Source organism: Aquarana catesbeiana, linkage group LG03, assembly GCF_042186555.1.
Source record: "Aquarana catesbeiana isolate 2022-GZ linkage group LG03, ASM4218655v1, whole genome shotgun sequence".
Taxonomy (NCBI): Eukaryota; Metazoa; Chordata; class Amphibia; order Anura; family Ranidae; genus Aquarana; species Aquarana catesbeiana.
The window spans coordinates 247,977,684-248,002,579 of NC_133326.1; the positions used below are offsets into that span (position 1 = coordinate 247,977,684).

Genomic DNA, 24,896 nt, shown 5'->3' on the forward strand with positions numbered 1-24,896 from the left:
AGACAAGCTTGGCCAGTCCATCACCTTTAACCTCAGCTTTTTTAGCAAGGCAGTGGCCGTCTTGGAGGTGTGTTTGGGGTCGTGTGGGGTGTGTTTTCCAGCCCAGTCTCTGAAGGGAGGGGATCATGCACTGCTTTAGTATGCCACAGTACATGTTGGCATTCATGGTTACCTCAATGAACTGTAGCTCCCCAGTGCTGGCAGCACTCATGCAGCCCCAGACCATGACACTCCCGCCACCATGCTTGACTGTAGGCAAGACACACTTGTCTTTGTACTCCTCACCTAATTGCTGCCACACACGCTTGACACCATCTGAGCCAAATAAGTTTATCTTGGTCTCATCAGACCACAGGACATAATTCCAGTAATCCATATCCTTAGTCTGCTTGTCTTCAGCAAACTGTCTGTGGGCTTTCTTGTGCACCATTTTTAGAAGAGACTTCCTTCTGGGATGACAGCCATGCAAATCAATTTGATGCAGTGTGCGGCGTATGGTCTGAGCACTGACAGGCTGACCCCCCCCACCCCTTCAACCATTGCAGCAATGCTCGCAGCGCTCATACATCTATTCCACAAAAACAACCTCTGGATATGACACTGAGCACGTGCACGCAACTTCTTTGGTCGACCATGGCGAGGCCTGTTCTGCATGGAACCTGTCCAGTTAAACCGCTGTATTGTCTTGGGCACCGTGCTGCAGCTCAGTTTCAGGGTCTTGGCAATCTTCTTATAGCCTAGGCCATCTTTATGTAGAGCAACAATTCTTTTTTTCAGATACTCAGAGTTCTTTGCCATGAGGTGCCATGTTGAACTTCCAGTGACCAGTATGGAAAAGTGAGAGCGATAACACCAAATTTAACACACCTGCTCCCCATTTACACCTGAGACCTAGTAACACTAACGAGTCACATGACACCGGGGAGGGAAAATGGCTAATTGGGCCCCAATTTGGACATTTTCACTTAGAGGTGTATTCACTTTTGTTGCCAACGGTTTAGACATTAATGGCTGTGTGTTGAGTTTTTTTGAGGGGGCAGCAAATTTACACTGTTATACAAGCTGTAGACCCACTACTTTACATTGTAGCAAAGGGAGTTATTTATTCAAGGCAAATCCACTTTGCACTGCAAGTGCACTTGAAAGTGCACTGAAAGTGCACTTGGAAGTAAAGTCACTGTAGATCCGAGGGGGATATGCAAGGAAAATAAAAAACAGCATTTTAGCTTGCACATGATTGGATGATAAAATCAGCAGAGCTTCCACTGATTTCAGATCTACCCCTTAGATTTAGAGCGACTGCCCTTCCAAGTGCACTTTCAGTGCACTTTCAAGTGCACTGACAGTGCAAAGTGGATTTTCCTTTAGTAAATAACCCCCAAAGTGTAATTTCTTCAGTGTTGTCACATGAAAAGATAATAAAATATTTACAAACATGTAAGGGGTGCACATGAAAACATGACAGAAAAATATACTGAAAAAAATCCCTGACACTAGAGAAAGAAAAATGTCTACTGCAGTTTACTTTGGCATTAGTAACTCTAATGCCGCATACACACGGACAGACTTTCCGACCGGACTGGTCCGACGGACCGAATCCAGCGGACAATCCGACCGTGTGTGGGCTGCACAATCCGACGGACCATTTCGGTCAGAAATCCGACGGACTTTAGATTTGAAACTTGCTTCAAATCTTTCCGTCGAAACTCCACCGGACTCAGTTCCTGACGGAAATCCCATTCGTCTGAATGCTGGTCCGACGCACCAGATAGGATGCAAGGGCAGGGTACTACATCTCGCACTCGCTGCAATAGGAAAAACAAATTTCCCTATTGCGGCGAGCACGGGGCATACCAGGCCCTTAGGTCTGGTATGGATTTTAAGGGGAAAAAAAACATCACCCATTGACCCCGCCCCCTTATGACATCACGGTCCCAGCATGCCCAGGGACTGTGACGGCATAAGGGGACGGGGACACCGCCTATATAAGGCATAGCGGAGCGCTCAGACAGCATTACAGCCGGAGAGAGCGTCAAGTCAACATCGGAAGAAAAGAAGAGGGAAGAAGGCAACGCAGAAGTTTGGGCCACCGCTAGCAAAAGAGCGGCAGAAGATAATGGAGGAGCCGGCAGAAGAACTGACACCGGGAGAAGGGGTCAAACACCGAGTGAAGAGGCCGGAGAGATCGGAGAAGAACCGGACGCCGGGAGAAAAGGCCGGAGAGACCCCCGAAGTTGGAAGAAGACCCCCGGAGCCGGAAGAAGACCCCCGGAGCTGTCTAATAAATTACTTTAAAAAACTGTAGTGTGTTTTTTTATTGACACTTTTTCCCTAGGTGAATGGGCAGGGGTACGATGTACCCCATACTCATTTACATAGGGTGGGGGGGGCGGGATCTGGGGGATTCCGATAAGCCCCCCGCCCGCAGACCCCAACAACCAATGGCCAGGGTTGTCAGGAAGAGGCCCTTGTCCTCATCAACATGGGGACAAGGTGCTTTGGGGTGGGGGGGCCGCAGGGTGCCCACCTCCCCCAAAGCACCCACCCCCCATATTGAGGGCATGCGGCCTGGTAGGGTTCAGGAGAGGGGGGGTGCTCGCTCGTCCCCACCCCCTTTCCTGACCGGCCAGGCTGCATGCTCGGATTGGGGTCTGGTATGGATTTTGGGGGGACCCCACGCCCACGGTTCCCCTTAAAATCCATACCAGACCTAAAGGCCTGGTATGCCCCGCGACGGGGCTCGCAAGGTGCCAATCCTTCCTTTTCTAGTCCCGTCGTACCCAAGTCACGTTCAAAATGAACGGACTTGTCCATGTGTGGGCAAGTCCGTTCATTCGGAAAGTCCGCCATAACTCCATCGAAAGTCCGTCGGGAAGACCAGCGGACCTAGTCTGCCGGAAAGTCCGGTTGTGTGTAGGCAAGTCCGTCCGTTCAGAAAGTCCGTCGGAAGTCCGCTGGAAGTCCGTTGGGAAGACCGTCGGACCTAGTCTGCCGGAAAGTCCGGTCGTGTGTACGCTGAATAAGACAATAATTAAAATTAACTCTACTGTAAGGTTTCGGGAGGGAAGGGGGTTTAGGATATTACTCTCTTTCATTCCAGACGGTGTAAAAAAGATAGAGTATGTCAGGGATCTACCAGCACCAGACCGGGGCGCTTCCATGCGCCTATGCGCCGGCGCGCCCCTGTTCAGACATGGCATCAAGCTGCTACTGTCGCTGTGCATCAGCGCGGCGCTCGGGCGGCGCGGGTGCGCGGCGCAGGTGCGTGCGCGCGGCGCGGGTGCGTGCGCGCGCACGGGCGCGCGCGCGTTCGCGTTAGCGCCGGTTTGGCGCCATTTTAGCACATAAAAGTTCCCCTGTTCCACAGAGTATTTGTCCAAAACATGGACCCTTTACCATCTTTCTATTCCCAAATTATTCCCAAATTATGGGCATTAAAGGGGTTGTAAACCCTCTTGGTTTTTCACCTTAATGCATTCTATGCATTAAGGTGAAAAACCTTCTGTGGTGCTGCAGCCCCCCCGAGCCCCCCTTTTACTCACCTGACCCGATCCTTCTCCTGCCGGGAACAAACACACCAGCTCTACCTGGTGTCTCGTGTCTTGATTGGATAGATTGATAGCAGCACAGCCATTGGCTCCCGCTGCTGTCACTCAAATCCAATGATGCAGCGCTGGGGGGTCGGGGCCGAGTCCTGCATTTTGTGTGAATGGACACAGATGCGGGACTCGTGAGCGCGCCCGCATGGGTGTCCACCAAGGAGAGCGCTTCTCCAATGTGGACACTCGATGCGGGGAGGAGCCACCAGCGCCGCTGAGGGACCCCAGAAGAGGATGATCGGAGCCACTCTGTGCAAAACGGACTGCACAGTGGAGGTAAGTATGACATGTTTTTTTTTTGTTTTTTTTTAAACTAGGGTTTACAACCCCTTTAATATGGAGTTGCTCCCCATTTATAGCTATAACAGTCCTCACTCTTCTAGGAAGGCTTTCCAAAAGAGTTTGGAATGTGTCTGTGAAAATCTGTGTCCATTCAAATTCAAAATACTAACAACAACATACAAAGCCATTTCATCCATGGGTGCAATGTGTGTGGTGCACATGGCTCCCAAGGCCCACTGTGCCCTCACACATTGCACAACATGGGGAGATGCTGGTTCCTTGCCTTTCTTGTCTGGGCAAGGAAGTGGGCTGCACATAACAGTTAACCCTAGTAACAGTTAACAGTAACATAACAGTTAACAGTTAGCTCTAGTGCTTGTTAAGTGGAGGAGATTGTGTGCCAGGGGAGCAGCAGGGAAAGAGGATCAGATAAAACCTTCCTTCTCCAGGTGACAGCTGTCAAGTAACCAGCCAGCTCTTCCTAACGCCCCCAGGTTACAAAGTATAGATGCGGCCGGCAGCTGTGGGGTTCAGCTCCTCTGGGCTCCACCTTCAGCAGGCGGGGGGTTGAGGCCCCGTTCATATCTAGCGATTTGGGATTGCCGCAATATGCAATGCTCACAAAACGTAGCACGCTTGTTTTTGTACGTTACTGCAGAGTTCAGAGATCAGTAGGTAGTGATGCAGAGTAGTGATATCAGTAGGAAGTGACACAGAGTTCAGAGATCAGTAAGAACTTAGTGACGCAGAGTTCAGAGATCCATGATCTCTGTTTACCTGCAGTGCCCAACAGGAGAGGAAAGCCAGTAACACTGCGGAGGGGGCGGGTGGTGGGCTGGGCACACGGGGGGGTCAGATGTGGGGAGGATGGGGAGAAGAAGTGGTGTAGTGGGGGGGGGGGCAATTACACGAACGATGCACTGTGCATCTCTTCCTTCAGCAGCTGAAAGCCGATGGGAGGAAGAGGGGGAAAACTGCTGCAGGGAGAGACACACAGTGCATAAATTCTGTAATTGCCCCTCCCCCACCGCAACCAATCACCCTCCCTGTCCTGGTCCCACTGTGTGCTTGGGCCCCCTACAGGAGTTCAAAGATCAGTAGGAAGTGAGGCAAAATAGCAAATTCAGAGATCACACCTGAAGTGACACAGAGTTCAGTAGGAAGTGACACAGAGGTCATAGAGGAGAGAGAAGTGACACAGAGGTCAGGGATAAGTAGTAAATTATGCAGAGTTCAGAGATCAGTATTAAGTGACGGAAAGCCCAGGGATCAGTAGTAAGTGATGCAGAGTTCACAGGTCAGTAGTAAGTGAAAGAAAGTACAGAGATCAATAGTGATGCAGAGGTCAGAGATCAGTAGGAAGTGACGCAGTGATCAGTAGGAAGTGATGAACAGTTCAGAGATCAGTTGGAAGTGATGCAGAGTTCAGAAAACAGTGATCAGTAGGATGTGATGCAGAGTTCAGAGATCAGTGATTAGTAGGAAGCGACGCAGAATTCAGAGATCAGTGATCAATAGAAAGTGATTCTGTGTCACTTCTTAGTGATCTCTGAACTCTGCGTCACTTCCTACTGATCTCTGCACTCTGCGTCACTTCCTACTGATCTCTGCACTCTGTGTCACTTCCTACTGATCTCTGCACTCTGCATCATTTCCTACTGATCTCTGCACTCTGCATCACTTCCTACTGATCTCTGCACTCTGCTTCACTTCCTACTGATCTCTGCGCTCTGCGTCACTTCCTACTGATCTCTGCGCTCTGCGTCACTTCCTACTGATCTCTGCACTCTGCGTCACTTCCTACTGATCTCTGCACTCTGCGTCACTTCCTACTGATCTCTGCACTCTGCATCACTTCCTACTGATCTCTGAACTCTGCGTCACTTCCTACTGATCTCTGCACTCTGCTTCACTTCCTACTGATCTCTGCACTCTGTGTCACTTCCTACTGATCTCTGCACTCTGCATCATTTCCTACTGATCTCTGCACTCTGCATCACTTCCTACTGATCTCTGCACTCTGCTTCACTTCCTACTGATCTCTGCGCTCTGCGTCACTTCCTACTGATCTCTGCGCTCTGCGTCACTTCCTACTGATCTCTGCACTCTGCGTCACTTCCTACTGATCTCTGCACTCTGCGTCACTTCCTACTGATCTCTGCACTCTGCATCACTTCCTACTGATCTCTGCACTCTGTGTCCCTTCCTACTGATCTCTGCACTCTGCGTCATTTCCTACTGATCTCTGCACTCTGTAACCCTTCCTACTGATCTCTGCACTCTGCGTCACTTCCTACTGATCTCTGCACTCTGCGTCACTTCCTACTGATCTCTGCACTCTGTGTCACTTCCTACTGATCTCTGCACTCTGCATCACTTCCTACTGATCTCTGCACTCTGCATCACTTCCTACTGATCTCTGCACTCTGCTTCACTTCCTACTGATCTCTGCGCTCTGCGTCACTTCCTACTGATCTCTGCGCTCTGCGTCACTTCCTACTGATCTCTGCACTCTGCGTCACTTCCTACTGATCTCTGCACTCTGCGTCACTTCCTACTGATCTCTGCACTCTGCATCACTTCCTACTGATCTCTGCACTCTGTGTCCCTTCCTACTGATCTCTGCACTCTGCGTCATTTCCTACTGATCTCTGCACTCTGCGTCACTTCTTACTGATCTCTGCACTCTGTGTCCCTTCCTACTGATCTCTGCACTCTGTATCACTTCTTACTGATCTCTGAACTCCGACTCACTTCCTTCTGATGTCTCCATCACTTCCTACCAATCTCTGAGCTTTGCATCACTTCCTACTAATCTCTGAACTCTTCATTACTTCCAACTGTTCCCTGACCACTGCTTCACTTACTACTGTTCTCTGTGTCACATATTACTGACCTGTGAACTCTGCGTCACTTCTGATTTCTGAACTTTGCCTCACTTTCTTCTGATCTCTGAACTCTGCATCATTTACTACTGATCCTTGACCTCTGTGTCACTTACTACTGATCTCTGAACTCTGCGTCACGTCCTACTGATCTCTGCTTCCCTTTTAACCATGGCCAAAATTCAGCACAATAAAAACAGACATTTTTTGCTGCAGCGTGCTGCGTGCGCCGCACTTTTTTTCTTGCTAAGGAAGGCCCAACCTATAATTCAGCATATAGGCCCACTACTAGTATAAAATGCCCCTGCTACATCACCAATTTTGTTTCAATGTATTACCCAAGCTGTCCTCTCCACTCATCCCAAGTTCTCCTGCTCTCTAGCTCCTTTGTCCCCTCCTCCCCTGCTCATCTTCAGCACTTCTCCAGAGCCTCTCCCATTCTCTGAAATTCTGTACCCCAGTTTGTCTGGCTATCTCTGTCCACTGTTAGGCAATCCCTGAAAACTCATCTCTTCGGGGAAATCTATCTTGCCTTCAACTAACTACTGAATCTTTTATTTCTCTCATCAGCTCCTCCCTCACAATTATTACCTTTTGTTCCACTTGCTTCTCCTATTAGATTGTAAGCTCTCAGGAGCAGGTCCCTCCTAACCCTCTCCTATTGAATTATATTGTTACTGTACTGTCTCCCTTTATATTGTAAAGTGCTGTGCAAACTGTTGGTGCTATATAAATCCTGAATAGTAATTATAATCATAATAATATTAATAATAATATAGTGTTCATGTATACACCATTGTGGGTATTTTAGATAGGGCTCACTTTAAATGTTTAGTGCCCTTTATTTTTCTAATTTAACACCACAAAAATGGGAGCCCCGTTACAGTAAGCATTGAATAGAACTTCTGGACAAGCTGACGTGGATGTTTTTTATACTTCTTTGAAATGAGACACAATAGTCTGAGTCAGTAGGAGTACCTATGCCAATTTTCTAGTGAAATGATGAGAAAACTCTCTCTGTCATTGTGAATGTTAGAAAGATGGAGACTTGCAGGGGCAAGCCAAGCTTAATCATCAAACTGAATGCTTTTAATAATTGATTTTCTTTATGCAAACCTGTGGACTTCAGCAGGATCCTAAAATAGCATCAAGTTTTATAGCAGAAACTTCCAGGTTAGTTTAAAGATTAGTTGTACATGTGGTTAGTGTAAAGTAGAATTCCAGGTGTGGATATTTTATACATAGTTACGTTGGTCCAGCTTAGACCCCTTTCACACTGAGGCGGTTTTGAGGCGCTAGAAATGGCGCCGGTAAAGTGACTGAAAACTGCCCCCCATTCATTTCAGTGTGACTTTTCACACTGGGGCGGTGCGGTTGCAGGACGTTAGGAAAAGTCCTGCTAGCAGCATCTTTGGGACGGTTTGGGAGTGCGCTCCCAAAACGCACTGCCCATTGAAATAAATGGGCAGCGCTTCCAAAGCGTCTGAAAAGTGCGGGCGATTTTAACCCCTTCGGCCCCTAGCGGGGGTTAAAAGCACCCCGCTAGCAGCCGAAAAGCGTCGCTTAAACATCGTTAAAGCACCGCTAACGCACGGTGGCCCCAGTGTGACAGGGGTCTTAGACCAATGTATCTGTGCATATACCATACCTGGCTGATGCCCTTGGAAGCTGGCATCTTCCCACCTCTTCACCTTGCCCAATCAGAAAACACTTAGCATTTATTCAGAAGATGCAAACTATTCTCTGGTTGGTGCCCGTACTGAGTTTCTGATCTCTTGTGCTTCGAATGCAGCAGGCTGGCTGTTCACCATGGGATCTGGGGGCCAGTAAAGATCACTGAAATGTGTTGTCTAGATACAGTATATAGTAACATTGGTCCAAGCTTGACATATTTATACCTACATCCGTATCCATATCCATACCTACAATTCATCTTTAGTGTCAACAGCTGTATAGGACTCCAAAACTCTAAATGCTTTATAATTCAGCGGCTTTTTGACTGCCCCTGCCACTAATTCACTTTAAATGTATATTTCTCCATGGAATATTTGTGTTGCTTGAGCACATATACTTCTCATTTTTTTATTAGTATCTTTGATGGCATTTATGTACCTTATAGGAGACTGCTGCCCTTACAATAATTATGTAAATACATTAAAATGACTTAAATTTCCACATGTCTACTGATATTACTTTGGCTTTACCATGCTTTTAAATATTATTACACCATTGCATTTGTGTTTTGTTGGACAAATATAGAAGTTTTGCATACTTGGGATGTTTTGGCAGTCTTTAATGCAAATTTCAAAAGGAGGGAACACTTTCTCTATTATTATTATTGTTTAATTGGCACTATTGTCTTTATTATTGACTTGTTTGTTTGTTTCATTATAATCATTTAAGAATGTAAACTCTTTTAGTTATCCTTACAAAGCTTTGTTGATTGCATACAAATTAAAATGTGCACGTCCCCTATATAATACCCATACATTTTTGAATGTTTGTAATTACTGTACTATATTACCCACTCTATTTGAACGGCAGCAAGAGCATTTTATGGCTTTTATGTGATTCTTAAATTTGTTATTTGCTAAAATGAAGATTATTGGGTCTGCACAAGTGCTTATGCTGCAGACTATCTGAGAAATCTCATAGTATGCGAAAATCAAATTAACGTTTCCAGAATGTATCAAGTAGTTACATCTGTAAAACAGTATCACCATCATCATTATATGATAGGGAGAGAATGAAATAAGAAAAACAAGCAGTGTGGCTGTAATAAGCATCAAAGGCTTTCTGACTCTCCTCGTATGGCACTGATCTTTAAGGTGGATTAAGACTCTGAGGGAACAGAAATAGCATGTGAAGATAACTGTACCAGGAATTAGGAATCCAAGGAGCATTCTGGATGCTGTAATGGGAACTACAAAGCTCAACGGTTCTACTAAGTAATCCAGACATGCGACAATTTGTCCTGCATGCTCTGATGTTAACATGTAGTAAATGTCAGGAGCTGACTCAACAAATATGAACAGCCATATTAATATGGTGCAGGCTGTAGCCTTCTTCTTGTCCCACCATCTTGGCGATGTCAGGGGATGTACAGAAGAAAGATATCTGTCAAAGCTAATCAGCATTAAAAAGAAGATGCTTCCATATATGTTGATACTGAAGAGTATCCTTTTAAACTGACAAAATACTGGAGCAGAGTATAAAATAGACTTGTTAATGCTGAAAAAGACTGAGATGGGAACAGTGATGATCCAGAAAAAATCACAGAGTGCTAAATTGAAGATGAAGATAGTACTGCTCCTCCATGACTTTTTGGAGTATACATAGTTCATAAGAACAGTCATATTCCCTAGAAATCCAAAAATCAGTGCTATGAGGCACATGCCGGCAAGCAAATAACAATACCACTGTAGATTATTTGGTGATGAGCAGAAAAAGTATATGCATGTGTAGTTGTACTTCCAGTGATAGTTTCCTATAGCAAAAAACAGAGAATATTATTAGTTACATATTGTAAGCTTTACCATTTTCTAGACCACATCATTTATTAAAGCCAACTCCAAACAATTGTTTGTTTTGAATATTTAGAACCCCTGGCACTTTTATCGCTGTCTTTGTCCCCAGGTAGGATGTTTTTTTTTTCCTGCACCAGAGCGGGTGCAAGTGAACAGGAACTGGCTTCAATTGGCCTAGATAAGCAGTACAGACATGCAAATACAGACAAAATAAAAATTAAGAAACCATTTTTACTGACCATAAAAATAAAAGAGAGAAGAAAAACTGCGCTAGAAACCAATAAAAGCGAGGCAGCGGCTATTAGTGAGGTACATCAAAAACAAATAAAAGTGAAAAACTAAAACTAAACTGATAACTGCATTAATAAATTAATATAAATAAACCTGTGAAAAATGTATGTGAAAAATTCTTTGATAAAATAGAACTAATAAAAGTCCAACAACAAAGAAGGAAATCCAAAAACTCCTTGACTGTCCAATTGGTAACACTTAATGTACAAATAAAAAGTCCCAACTGTTGAATGGCATGCTTACCAGATAGTAAGCCAAATCGAGCAGGTGGCTTAAACCCAGCCTGGGCCTTTAAGGATCCAGTCACAGTAGATTGTAACAATATTCACTCGTGAGATTGACGTGGATTCACAAAAAATTCACCCCAAAAAATATATAAAGCAACATAGCGTAATACTGATAAAATAATATATATAAAAAAGAGAAAGTGACACTCACAAAGTGAGAAGATCATATAAACAGCCAGTGCTTAGAAACAACAGGTGGCACATATAAGGCCTCTTTCATATTCATAAGGATTGTTATGCAAACCGTGCAGGTAGTGGATCGTCATTGTTGATGAGGACAAGGGCCGGACCCCGACAACCAACGGCCAGGGTTGTCGGGGTCCGGCGGGGGGCTTATCGGAATCCGGGAGCCCCCTTTAATAAGGGGGCCCCCAGATCCAGGCCCCCCACTCTATGTGAATGAGTATGGGGTACATCATACCCCTACCCATTCACCTAGGGAAAAAAGTGTCAATAAAAAAACACACTACACACAGGTTTTAAAAAGAAATTTATTAGGCAGCCCCGGGGGTCTTCTTCCGACTTTGGGGGTCTCTCCGGCCTCTTCTCCCGATGTGCGGTTCTTCTCCGTTCTCTCCGGTGTCTTCTCCCGATGTCCGGTTCTTCTCCTCTCTCTCCGGCGTCTTCTCCCGATGTCCGGTTCTTCTCCGCTCTCTCCGGCCTCTTCTTCCGACGTTCGGTTCTTCTGCCCGGCTCCTCCGCTATCTTCTGCTCCTTTGCCGCTCTTTTGCTAGCGGTGGCCCGGTCTTCTTCGTTGTCTTCTCCCCTCTTCTCTTCTTCCGATGTTGACACAACGCTCTCTCCCGCTGTAATGCTGTGTGGAGCGCTCCGCAATGACTTATATAGGCGGTGACCCCGCCCCCTATGACGTCACAGTCCCGGGGCATGCTGGGACTGTGAGGTCATAAGGGGGCGTAGTCATGTCATCCTATGACCACGCCCCCTTATGACCTCATAGTCCCAGCATGCCCCTGGGTCATAGGGTCACCGCCTATATAAGTCATTGCGGATTAAAATTTGTCGTGGAGTTCCCCCTCAAGATTCATATCAAACACAGTGCCTGGCATTGGCAGGGATCCAAGTCGGATCCCCGCACCAGTGTGAACCCGGCTTGCAAGGTGTCAATCTCATCGATAAAAGCAGCGAGATTGACACAATATCAGACAACAATACAGAAGTTGACCAAAGGGTGGTGGTAAAGAGCTGAAAAACAAAGTTGGCTGGAAAAGTCCTGCCGTCTGTATGCAATACAAACTTATGGCCAACGCCCTTTGTACAAAAATCCACAGGAAAGTTTGTACAAAGTCCTATCGTGTGTATGGGGCTTAATAGGCAATATGATGCTGTACTTTGATAAACTATCAGGTTAATAGCAGTGTTTTTATAGCATTATAGATACTTTTTATGAGACCACAATGGTGACTACTATTGTTGACCTCTTCTTCTGCTAGCTACATAGTTGCAATGCTGATCTCCTTACTCCATGGGGCAAAAGGGCCAGCTGCCCTGGGCCCAGTCATTGTTATTGGGCTCTAAGCAGCTGCCCCTTGAGCCCGCACTGCTGCCCGTTGGAGTCAACCAGAGTTCCACCACCACCAGTGCTGGTCACTTGCTGGCTGCTTGCTACTGTAAGGATCTCTAAAGCCCATTGCACTCTGATATACAAATATGACTTTCTACCTTAGTCAATGGCTGGCCTGCTGCATTCTGCCTTAGGCTCCTTTCAGACGAGCGTTCCGATCAGGTCCGCCTGCCAGTTTTTCAGGAGGACCTAATCAGAAGGTCCTTTCATCCCTATGGACAGGCGAGTGTAAATGGACTTGTGTCGCAGCAATCTGCCTGGGAGTGGGTACCTGTCAAAAACACCCCCAAAAAAGTGACAAAAGTAGAAGAGGGGGAGGGCATGAAGCAGAACTTCCCCTTTAAGGGTGAAGTTTCGCTTTAAGCAATGTGTACAATCTTTGCTAATATATATTTATTATAATAAAAAGGAAACTATGCCCATCATCCATCTTTTTCTTCTCTCTTGGAAATATCAGGAACAACTCTTCCATCCCAACACTTTGATAAAATGTAAATGTAAATGTAAAATGTAAATGTAAAATGTATTTAAATATACAAGATTTGTATTACAAAAAAAAAAACTTTTTGCAGCCTTTCTGCCTGCTGTTTATGTTCCTCCTCGATTTAAGCAATTTCTTCTCACGATTACCCGTTATTCCTCAGGAATATTGCTTATCAACCCTTTTTGGTGGCAACTACTAGCTAATACATTATTGGTTTTTACACTCTGGTTTTAATGCTTGCTTTTGTATTAATTTTCCCATTAGATAAAAAAGGTCCATTTAAAATCATGTAAGACCTTTTTTTTTATGTTAATCTATATGGACTCCAGCAAACTTTTCTTTGTTCCCCTCTTAATTAGTAAGCAATATAGCAATTTTAGGATATTGTCTATGAAGCAGTAATAGTTGATGTGAAAACATTTCACTTCTAACATGGCCACCACCAAACCAGTTAACCCCCAATTCTCTGTTTTGTGCCCTGGCAATGGTGTCACCCATTGCTCCAAAAATTTCAAAAGCCCTGCCTGCTCTGTTTGCTTTATTGCCTTTGCCAACCATCATCTACTCAGGCTTTCACACTGGGGCTGCAGGGGAGGCGCTTTACAGGCGCTATTTTTAGACCTTTAGCGCCTAAAAAATGTCTCAGTGTTAAAGTAGCCTATTTGATCCTCTATCAATCAGCAAGAGTCCTGGCTCCCAGGTGTCTTCTATACAGGTAACAAGCTGAGATTAGGAGTACTCTCTCAAAGAGAGTGCTCCAAATCTCAGCTTGTTACCTGTATAAAAGACACCTGTCCACAGGAGCAATCAATCAATCAGATTCCAATCTCTCCACCATGGCCATGACCAAAGAGCTGTCCAAGGATGTCAGGGACAAGATTGTAGACCTACACAAGGCTGGAATGGGCTACAAGACCATCGCCAAGCAGAGAGGGTTACAACAGTTGGTTCGATTATTCACAAATGGAAGAAACACAAAATAACTGCCAATCTCCCTCGGTCTGGGGCTACATGCAAGATCTCACCTCGTGGAGTTTCAACGATCATGAGAATAGTGGGGAATCAGCCCAGAACTACACAGGAAAATCTTGTCAATGACCTCAAGGCAGCTGGGGACGATAGTCATTTTATTGACTAGTTAAGTTTAACCGCTTAAGGACCAGCCGCCGCAGTTTTACTGCGGCAGGTTGGCTCCCCTAGGTGAAACCACGTAACTGTACGTGGGCTCGCGGGGTCTGGATAGCAGGTGCGAGTTGTCATGTGTTGCAGCGATGCAGATAATTGTGGGTGTGGCCAAAGTGAGTTACTAAACCCAGGACACTGCATTCACTATATTTAGTACTCAGAACATAAAAATGCAATTATTTTAGTAAATATAAACGGCTAAATACCTTTTCTCATCGGCAGTATATAACAGTCTTGTGACTTCTGTCAGTGTCTGGTTAAAGCTTGTAAGAGGAGTTTTTATTCTGCTCTCACTGTCCTATGAGGCTGCAGGACCTCTGCCCCTCTGTCTGGAAAATGCTTATTGGTCCTGCACCGATCACATGCGCCCTCCAAAGGAAAAAATTCTCTAGCAATACACACCAAACTGAGCATGTGCAGCTTGTCCCCTTCCCTCTATAATATCAGGAGATGAGTTGGAGACACTGGGAGGTGAAGATCAGAAGAGACACGATGAAACAGCCTTTTTACACAATGCAGGGGAATAACCCCTTAGGTTTCACAGTGAGAATAACCAGCATGCTTTACTGCAAATACAGACTGATTTTACTGTTGTGGGTTTAGTAACACTTTAAATAAAACCTGAGCTCCTGCAGGGGTCTGGAGTGTGTAATACAATGGACAGGGGTCAAGAGTGCATGTGACACATAGTGCAGGGGTCAGGAGTAAGTAACACATAGTGCAGGGGTTAGGAGTAAATAATACACTGATTTCATGGGGTCAGGAGTAGGTAACACACATAGTGCAGGGGTCAGGAGTAAGTAACACATAGTGCAGGGGTTAGGAGTAAATAATACACTGATTTCATGGGGTCAGGAGAAGGTAACACACAGAATGCAGTTCTGAGGAGTAAATAACACACAGAGTATGGGGTCAGGAGTGTTTAATGCAGAGGGTGCAGGGATCAGGAGTAAATGACACACGGACTGCAGAGGTCAAGAGCAAGTAACGCACAGATTGCAGAGGTCAAGAGTTAAGCTAGCCATACACCTAAAATCTCCCCTGCTGGCTATTGTATTCTGACAGCTAGCAGCTGTGACTGTCAGAATACCCAAACAGTGACTGCATCTCAGTGGATGAAGTCACTGCTTGACCAACAATTTTCCTTGTTTGACAAAAGTCCTACAGTGACACCACTGATACAAGGACATTTGTTTTTTTTCCATTGCCACAAAGATATTTTTCCTTTTCACTAATGTAGGGGAATTTTTCCTTCAAGTGACACCACTGATGCTGGGACATTTTCTCCTTTGCCACTGTTAGCCTCATATTTGTGCCCATATAGGTGGGGCTATACTTGACTACATTGCTGAAGACATTTACTTCCCGGAGACAAACCCTTCAGAATGTGGACAAAAACACTTGTTTTGCCGATGAAAGTAAAAGGGAAAATCAAGGGAAATTCCTACATTAAGACACTGACAGGGGTTTTAAAGCTGTATTAAACCCAAAATCAAAAATGTAATCTGTTGCAGTTTACCAATGTGATAGCTGTATTAGTTTTCTTTTTGTAGGCTTTTCTCCTCTATTTTCAGCTGGTGATCTGGCCAGTAACCTCCTTTTATTAGAATACCCACACTCTGAATGAAGGAGCAAAGAGGGCACAGGACAGCAGCATTGTCAGTCTGGGGGGAGGGGGGAGTATTACATGTACCAGCAGATTTAGATACACTAACAAATTGAAACTGCACTTCATATTATACTTTATAAGCAGTAACAGCAAAAGCTGATCATTATAAGTACCCCTGTCATTGGTAAAAGGTTTGTCTTATCCCTCTAACTGCTACATCTGCAGGGCAACTTGTTCTTTTGAAAAACACCAAACTTACTGTCCAGAATACCCAGAAAATAAATAAAAACAAGCCTGGTGGAGCTTGGCGGTGGGACTATCAGCACATTACGTGAGACTTGCTGGATGTTGTTATATGCCTTGTTTTTAATCAATAAATGCGGGAGCATTATATGAAGCTGGGGTGGTGAGGTTTGTTCGGACTTAGACCCTATACACACTATTAGATTTTCTGCAGATTTTTGTCTTCATTTTTACCAAAACCATATAATATGAGGTCAAACCAAAATGTCGCGTACACACGATTGGACATTCCGACAACAAATGTTCGATGGGAGCTTGTTGTCGGAAATTCCGACCGTGTGTAGGCTCCATCAGACGTTTTTTGTCAGGATTTCCAACAACAAAAATTTGAGATCTGGTTCCTTAAATTTTTCGACAACAAAATCCGTTGTCGGAAATTCCGATCGTGTGTACACAATTCCGACGCACAAAATTCCACGCATGCTCGGAATCAAGTAGAAGAGCCGCACTGGCTATTGAACTTCATTTTTCTCGGCTCGTCATACGTGTTGTACGTCACAGCATTCTTGACGTTCGGAATTACCAACAACATTTGTGTGACCGTGTGTATGGAAGACAAGTTTGAGCCAACATCCTTCGGAAATATATGCAGGATTTTGTTGTCGGAAAGTCCGATCGTGTGTACGCGGCATTAGAGTTACAATTTGTATGCAATCAGACATGCCCTTGCACAACATGGTTTTGGTAAATCTGAAGACAAAAATCTGCAGAAAATCTAATAGTGTGTATGGGGTCTTACACCGAGGTCGTGCGCTATTGGGAGCACGTTTGTCTTTCCATGTCATCTTGGAGTTGCTGGTGTCTAATGTGGAGCCATCTTTAAAGGGGAATCACACAGTGTCTTTAGGAACCAGAGTATCAGTTTATAAGCCCATTTCACCCCTAGGGGTCTATGATGGAGGTGAGCCTGCATTACACTCGGTGAAGGGGGCACAATTCACAGAGTGGAGTCACATTGTGTGTTCGTGATACACGGTTCACAAGTAGGAACTGTTTAGAGCTTATATCCATTAGAAGATTCTCTTCAAATATTGTGGACTTTTTTCATCATATTTTTTTCATCACATTATATATTTATTTTTTGCTATTTTGCACAGTGGCACATGCACCTATATATTGTGGACTTTTTTTTAATCATATTTTTTCATCACTTTATATATTTATTTTTTGCTAGTTTGCACAGTGGCACACACACCTTTTATATAAAGTTTGATTGTATATATTATCAATTTATGGATTTATGTTTATTCATCTAGCAGTGCTACCACATAGGTATTTATATCAGTTTTTTTTCCTAATCTTATGCCCCGTACACATGATCAGAAATTCCGCCAGCAAAAGTCGGATGTGAGCTTTTGGTCAGAAATTCCGACCGTATGTATGCTGCATCGGAATTCCAGCCAGCAAAAGATTGAGAGCAGGTTCTCTACTTTTCAGTTGGAAAAAGTTCCTATCCAAAAATGTATTTTATTTATTTATTTTAGGTACTTATATAGCGCCGTCAATTTATGCAGCGCTTTACATATACATTGTACATTCACATCAGTCCCTACCCACAAGGAACTTAAAATCTAAGGTCCCTAACTCACATTCATACATACTAGGGACAATTTAGACAGGATCCAATTAACCTACCAGCATGTCTTTGGAGTGTGGGAGGAAACCAGAGTACCCGGAGGAAACCCACGCAGGCACAGGGAGAACATGCAAACTCCAGGCAGGTAGTGTCGTGGTTGGGATTCGAACCAGCGACCGAAAATGTGTTCGTCTGTATGCAATTCGGATGCTCAAAAAAATCACGCATGCTTGGAAACAATTTGACGCATGCTCGGAAGCATTGAACTTAATTTTCTCGGCTCGTCGTAGTGTTGTATGTCACCGCGTTCTTGACGGTCCAAAGTTCAGAGAACTTTTGTGTGACCGTGTGTATGCAAGGCAAGCTTGAGCGGAATTCCGTCGGAAAAACCATCCAAGTTTTTTCTGACAGAATTTCTATACATGTGTGTGGGGCATTAGATTGTAAGCTCTAAGGAGCAGGGCCCTCTGATTCCTACTGTATTAAAGTGTATTGTATTTGTACTGTCTACCCTCAAGTTGTAAAGTGCTACGTAAACTGTTGGCGCAATATAAATCCTATATGATAATAATAATAATAATATTGTGGGAACACATAGGTGGTAGCAGCAGCTTGACTAACATCGTTATTACTGGGGGGCAGCGTACAACCATTCAATTGCTTTTCACTAAAAAAAAAATCTAATGCAACAAGCACATCTAAGAATCTAATAAATGTTTGCTTGTGGTTTTAATACTGCTTTAACTATCCCATACTGCAGGGATATGCAATTAATGGACCTCCAGCTATTGCAGAACTACAAGTCCCATGAGGCATAGCAAGACTCTGACAGCCACAAGCATGACTCCCATAGGCAGAGGCATGATGGGACTTGTAGTTTTGCAACAGCTGGAGGTCCACTAATTGCATACCCCTGCCATACTGTGTCCAAGAGTAAAAATAAAGGATTGTATAGGCACAAATATACCCCCAAACCTCACTCTTCCCCTCCAGACTGTTCCCTAATAATGCAGACTATATTCGGTCAGCAGGGGTAAGACGTGTTTGTTTAGAGCCAATGCCGGTTGACACGTACAATCAAATTTGCAATTTCTTTTTTTGCTTAAAAAATGGTGAGCTTTTTGGAACTAATGAACTGAACTTTTTTAGGTTTTAGTTTGAAATATTGGCTGTTTTTGATCATTTCTACTAGTTGAAGTTTATTTACAAATTTATTCCTAAAAAAAAAAAAAAAAAATCAATGTGTGAAAAGAAATACTATTTAGTATAATTAACTTGCTACTTACCTTGGTGCAGATAGGAATTGTTCTTACTCAGTTGTATCCTGCAGTCTTCTCTAGGTGAATTTGATGTATGATTTTCAGCCATTTGACGCTAAGCAATTTTGGTTTTATTTTTTGTTTAAATTTTTTTATATAGTTGTTTGCTGAAGTGTGATTTATCATAAACCCAGCTGCTGCATAAATGCTTGTTCTGGAGCACAGGCAATTTCAGTATGACCTGTTTTCTTTACCAGCTGCACACCGCACTACAATACAGACTGACGTTCTACGGATGTTGACTTTTACAACTCAGATGATTATATTTGCATAAGTAAATTAAGCTTTTTGTGTTCATTAATAAAAAGGAGATTTTCTGCTTTTGCTGTGTTTTTTTTCTTTGCAGCATTGTGTTATGTGGATTGTTTTCTGCTCTGCATGATGTTTAGCCAGAAACGGAATTCTCTTGTAAGATGAATAATTACTTACCCTGGAAGCACTTAATTTTTACAACCGTTATATAGCTAAGCTTTATTTATGACACCATGATTGGGTCCATGCTACACACAATTTAATTTGTGTATATTTTATTTATAACCTTTTCATCCTAGATAAAAGTCATATCTTTGTTTTGTAATTTACAATGTTTGCTCCTAGTAGAAAAATGATAGTGTTTTTTTTTTTTATAGCACTTTTCTCCCCATAGACTCATAGCACAGTACAAAACAAAGTTAATGTGCAAACTGCATTGCTGAAGTAATTCCTTGTGAATAGACAAGAACTGCTTCAGTCTGTTTTTTTAAATATTCTGCCTCGTGGACTGAGTTTCAGTAGCAAGTCCACATAGTCTGAGCCACATGTGAGAAGGGCATTAGCTATAATGTGCATTCTGCTCACTTGCCATCATGCCCTACCCTAAAGTTACAGAGTCAGAGTAGTGCAAGCTAACCCCAGCAATGACAAGGCACAAAGGGCAGGATTTTGTTTACTCTTTGTCAATCATCAAAACCCAGTGGCGGTGCGTCCATAAGGGCGCACGGGCGCCGCCCCCTCTCTCCAGCCATCCCCTCTATCACCAATAGATAGATTAATGCATTGCATGAATCTCTCTATGGCCGCCACTGCCACACCCTATTCAGGCGTACGGTGCCTGAATTACAGCGACGGGGGGTGTTTTTGAAGCACCTGATTAGAGCCATAGGCTCTAATAGACATCAAAAAAGGTAAACCGAGAGCACCATGCTTGGTGCTCGCAGTTCACCCAGCTGTGTTAGGAAAGCAAATATTAATTTGCTTTTCTAACACTGAACCGCCTCTCCGCCAATCAGGTGCTCGGGTTTGTTACCCATCACCTGATAGGCGTCCAATCACAGCGCCTGTCGTTTCAGCCAATCAGGAGTCCAATTATAGGAGAGGATGGGAGGAGAGGACAGGAGAATACATCGGGGACGTGGAGGAGTGACACCGCCCGCCGCCGTCACCCACTGCCCCACCAAGACAGGGTAAGTGCCAGGCAGACAGCGGGCGGGGGGGCACAGTGGCATCATTAGATGTAGCAGCATTTTATGACACAGTTGCGTTTGATGGGCACATTGGGAGCATTTGATGGGCACAGTGGGGGCGTTTGATGTGCACAGTGGCTGCATTTTGATGGGCACAGTGGCTGCGTTTTGATGGGCACAATGGCTGCGTTTTGATGGGCACAGTGGCTGCGTTTTGATGGGCACAGTGGCTGCATTTTGATGGGCACAGTGGCTGCGTTTTGATGGGCACAGTGGCTGCAATTTATGGCACAGTGAGGCTGCGATTGATGGGGTTTTTTTCAGAATTTTTCAGTTTGTTTGCACCCCCCCCCCCCCCAAAATTTTAAGCACCAGCCACCACTGTTAAAACCTCAGCTTTGTCACAGCTGAATGTAAAAGCGATGAAGTGTGTGCCCTTTTAAAGAATAACTTTTACTACTCATCTCTCTTCCTTTCTGTATCGCTGTTTTAATGCTGAGAAAAAAATCCCTCCCTACCCAGCTACCAGGAATGTAGGTTTCCTGATCCATGCCTTGTGGCTTCTCCTGATGACCCTTACAATGCGGTTGTGTTCTGTAGTGACATAGGAGACAACGTGAAGAACCACAAAGCACTCCTAAATACTCCCTAAATATTGGTTTTAGTAGAAATTGTATATAATACATTTCTAAGAACTATCATCTATACCAACTTCCGTTATATATAGCTGCAAAAACATGTGTGATCCTCATGAGCATACACTGGAGAGCCCATCATTTTAACATATAGGTGATAGGTCTTAGAAATGTATTATATACAATTGAATATTCATGTATTGATGACAATGTTCTTATCCTGTAGTGTGGCATTGCCATGATGAAGAACATGTAATGTATGTTTGAAACGTGTTGGACTAGCTCCAGTTGAAGTGCACTATGGAATTGGCATCCCAGTTAGGAGACAACAACTGGTCATACCACTATCTGTCAAGTATAATCTTCTTTAACACTGATCCTCTCTTACTCTTGTGCATGTACCAATTTTGCTTTTAACAAGATGCCACTCACTAAAGTGGTGAATTTTATGAAATGTGATCAATAAAGAAAACTATTTTTGTATTTTTAAAACAAGTGTTTATTCTTCTATGGTTGGTTGCTGACAAAGTCCCATGAGAGGCTTTAAACAATGTCTACTTAGAAATATTAGGGATGGTGGCAACCTTTACCTACCTCCAAAGGGATAGAACACCTATTCCAAATATTGGTTTCAGAAGAGCGACATTCTCATGGTATAGCAGTGATTGGTGGGGAAAGCAGCATAAGTATTAAAATTCTTGTATCTCCTTTATAGGGCACTCAAATAACCCCACAACTTCTGTGTTAATGTTAGTGATAGACAGCATTATCTATGTTATGTATTTTTATTTTATCCATAATTTCACTTTCACTGACCTTGGTAGCTGCAGCCACTTGGGAGTAATCCATTCTCAAAAATCTTAAAGCAGTAGTAAACCGCAGCTTTAAAAAAAAAATCCTCTGCAAGGAAATGGCATAATATGCTAGTATGCATCTCATACTAGCACATTATGAAATAGTAAAATATTTATCTTAGAACGAAGCCCTCCAGCAGTGTGCTGTCACTGTTGACAGTGCTTTCATCTTTCCCCCCTCCCCAGTCCTCCTTCCAAGGTCACTGGCTCCAATCCTTTGAATGGCTGGCTGAGCCGCAATGATGTCACTCCCCCACATGCTTACGGGTGTCACGGTTTACAGCACAGAGGGTATCCCGTCCAGGGATGGTTGGATGGTTGCACACTCAATACTTGCAAAAAAAGGCTTTATTGTAGAACAAAGTCCATAAAAACAACCACAACTGATCAGGTAGGGGAGGGAAATTGTGGTTGTTTTTATGGACTTTGTTCTACAATAAAGCTGTTTTCTTGCAAGCATTGAGTGTGCAGCCATCCAGTCGATGGCTGCAGCAGTGGCAGGGCGTGCACCTCAATTGCTGTGCATCATGGCCGGCAAACATCACCTGTGAGCAGCGGTTTCTTATTGTACAGACCAGACGGGTATGCCGTTCCTTCAGACCGCATGCGTCAGCTGCATCCAGTGTAAATATCTCCTAAACAGCGCAAGTTTAGGAGATATTCACTGTATCTACAGGTAAGCCTTATTATAGGCTTGCCTGCAGGTACAAGTTCAAAAGCGGAGTTTGCTACCGCTTTAATGGAAACTCTGAAGTCAGGTTTCAGTCTGTAATGGTTTACAAGCACCTGGTGTGCGTTCATATCTGGAGAATGGCAAGCAGTCAAGTCACTACTGTAAGGCCCCTTCCACACAAGGCAGATCCGCTCAGCGGAGTCTGCCAGCTCAGCAGGAGATCGTTCCGTTGATCTCCGCTGACCTGGCGGATGACAGGTCCGTCTCTGCTCACTGAGCAGGGAGGGGCCTGTCAGAGCGCTGCTGATTCCTATGGAGAGATCGAACGAAAACAGACAGCGTGTCCTTTTTTTATCTAATCCGATCCACCATGATGGATGGCAAACGTATCGCCATACGCAAGAAGGCTGGCCAGAGGCTAGCCTGCATTTGTAGGAGGAGTCTGGGGGGTATATATCCCTCCTCCTCTCTCTGATCCTGTGTCGGCTCGTCTCCATGGTCACAGCCGATGCACGTCATTTCCAGGTTCAGGGTGGACTTCCGGTTTCTTACAGAGCACAGATCGGCTGTAGGAGTAGCGTGGCAGTTTTCCCGGTGCTTGTTCGGGGGGGTGCCCGCCACTTCCCCGGGCTCACGCCGGCATCATCGAGGGGGGCTGCCCATCCACCTGCTCACTCCTCCCGCTCAATGGGCATCTGGGGGGCAACCAATTTAGTCCTGGTATGTATGGGGGGGGCAAGAGAACCAGCCACCTGAGACTTGCTTGATAATCCAGGCCACTTGGGGTCACAAATCACAATCATGGGGGGGCAGCAGGTTCATTGGGGGGGTCACTGAGTCACTGAGGGCAAGTATCGAGAAGGGGGGGCTGATTGATTGGTGGGGTAGCTCCATTCCCATGGTCATTTCATAATTCCATGCCTCACAGCGGTAAAGCATGTTCTGTTATAGCATGTCCTGTCATAGCATGTTTGGTCATTCTGTCATTGCTTGTTCTGTCAATGCTTGTTCTGTCACTATCATAGCATGTTCTGTCGCAGCGGTGCTGTCACAACGTGTTCTGTCATTGCGGTTGTGTCATAGCATATTCTGTCATAGCGGTTCTGTCATAGCATGTTCTGTCGTATCGGTGCTGTCACAACGTGTTCTGCCATAGTGGTTCTGTCATAGCATGTTCTGTCGTAGCAGTGCTGTCGCAACGTGTTCTGTCATAGTGGTTCTGTTGTAGCGTTCTCCTGTCGTAGCGTGTTCCTGTCGAGGCGTTTTTCTGTCATAGCTTGTTTATGTCATAGCAGTCATGTCATTACATGCTCTGTCATAGCGTGTCAGTGCCATGCAGTTACGGTATACACCAGTAGCCGTTTCATCTTCGTATGTTTCCATGTCTCATCATATCTTTCATTCAGGTTTCTTCGTATACCTGGGTTTAGTTAGCTAGTACTCACAGTTCAAGATCTGTCACATCTACAGATCGATACGGGCTGAGCTTTCATTTTTAAATGATTGTTGACCACAATCTTCTCACCCGTATACCATACGTCATATGTTGCACGTTCATTTCTTTACACCTGTACGACTACCCACCACGGTCTGTGGGTACATCAGCCCTGAGTATTCGGTTTTAATTACCTGTCTTTGCGCTGCAGGTTACTTGGGCTCACTTACTACATACACTAGGGTGGGGGTCGTCATCAGGTTCATTAATGCGCTGTGGTCTTGTCATAACTGCTTACGTCCTTATACTTAGGTAGGCACAGAGGGGTGTTGTTCTCATGTCTGGTTGTCTGTTGTCACATTCTCTAGTTTGTGTTTCTTCGAGTTTGGGAATGCCGCACATTTTGGAAGCGACTAATTCACGTTCATTCCTTCAACCCCACATGGGGGTTCAGAGCATGGTAGCACTCTGTCATTTAGGAGTTGGTCTATACCCAAGCACTCATCGGAGCTTTGTCACAGGGGTTTTCCTTTCCCGGCCACAGCTGAGAAGGCAGAACGCTTCGGATTGTTTCCAATTCCATCCCAGCTACTCCCATCCACCAGCATGGAACATGTTCTGGGCATTATTCTTTAACTCTGATTCATGTGGGCTAAATATGCTCTCCATGGCCTGTTACGGTTGCTAGACAGGATGGAGGTGATTGAAGCTCGCTCGGTCAGAGGCAGGGTGTCGGCGCATCCCCAGCTCCTGCTCTTTCTACATTCCTGCAGGCAAGGTCGGCATTCCCTTCTTCCACCAGTCTTGTCAAGGTTTCTGGTTCAATATGTCTGAGCCAAGTAATGTTCCTTGTCAGGGGATGTTGGAATCTCCCATCCCCGGTCTTCAGACAGCCCCTGCTGGGGGAATTTTCAGGCCTGCACACGGG

General features: G+C 44.7%; 2 protein-coding genes across 5 annotated transcripts in view; one reads left to right on the top strand and one right to left on the bottom strand.

Moving 5' to 3' along the window:
• The window catches only part of TMEM117 (transmembrane protein 117), a 440,409-nt gene that overhangs the window by 64,690 nt on the left and 350,823 nt on the right, over positions 1–24,896 (top strand). The gene's annotated exons all lie outside the window — the stretch shown is intronic.
• Positions 8,591–19,726, bottom strand: LOC141134512 (P2Y purinoceptor 1-like). The gene is made up of 2 exons (XM_073624026.1): positions 18,897–19,726; positions 8,591–10,253 (listed from the first exon to the last, which is right to left on the bottom strand). Exons 1-2 carry the CDS (start codon positions 18,976–18,978, stop codon positions 9,274–9,276), a joined length of 1,062 nt encoding a protein of 353 aa, XP_073480127.1. The 5' UTR covers positions 18,979–19,726; the 3' UTR covers positions 8,591–9,273.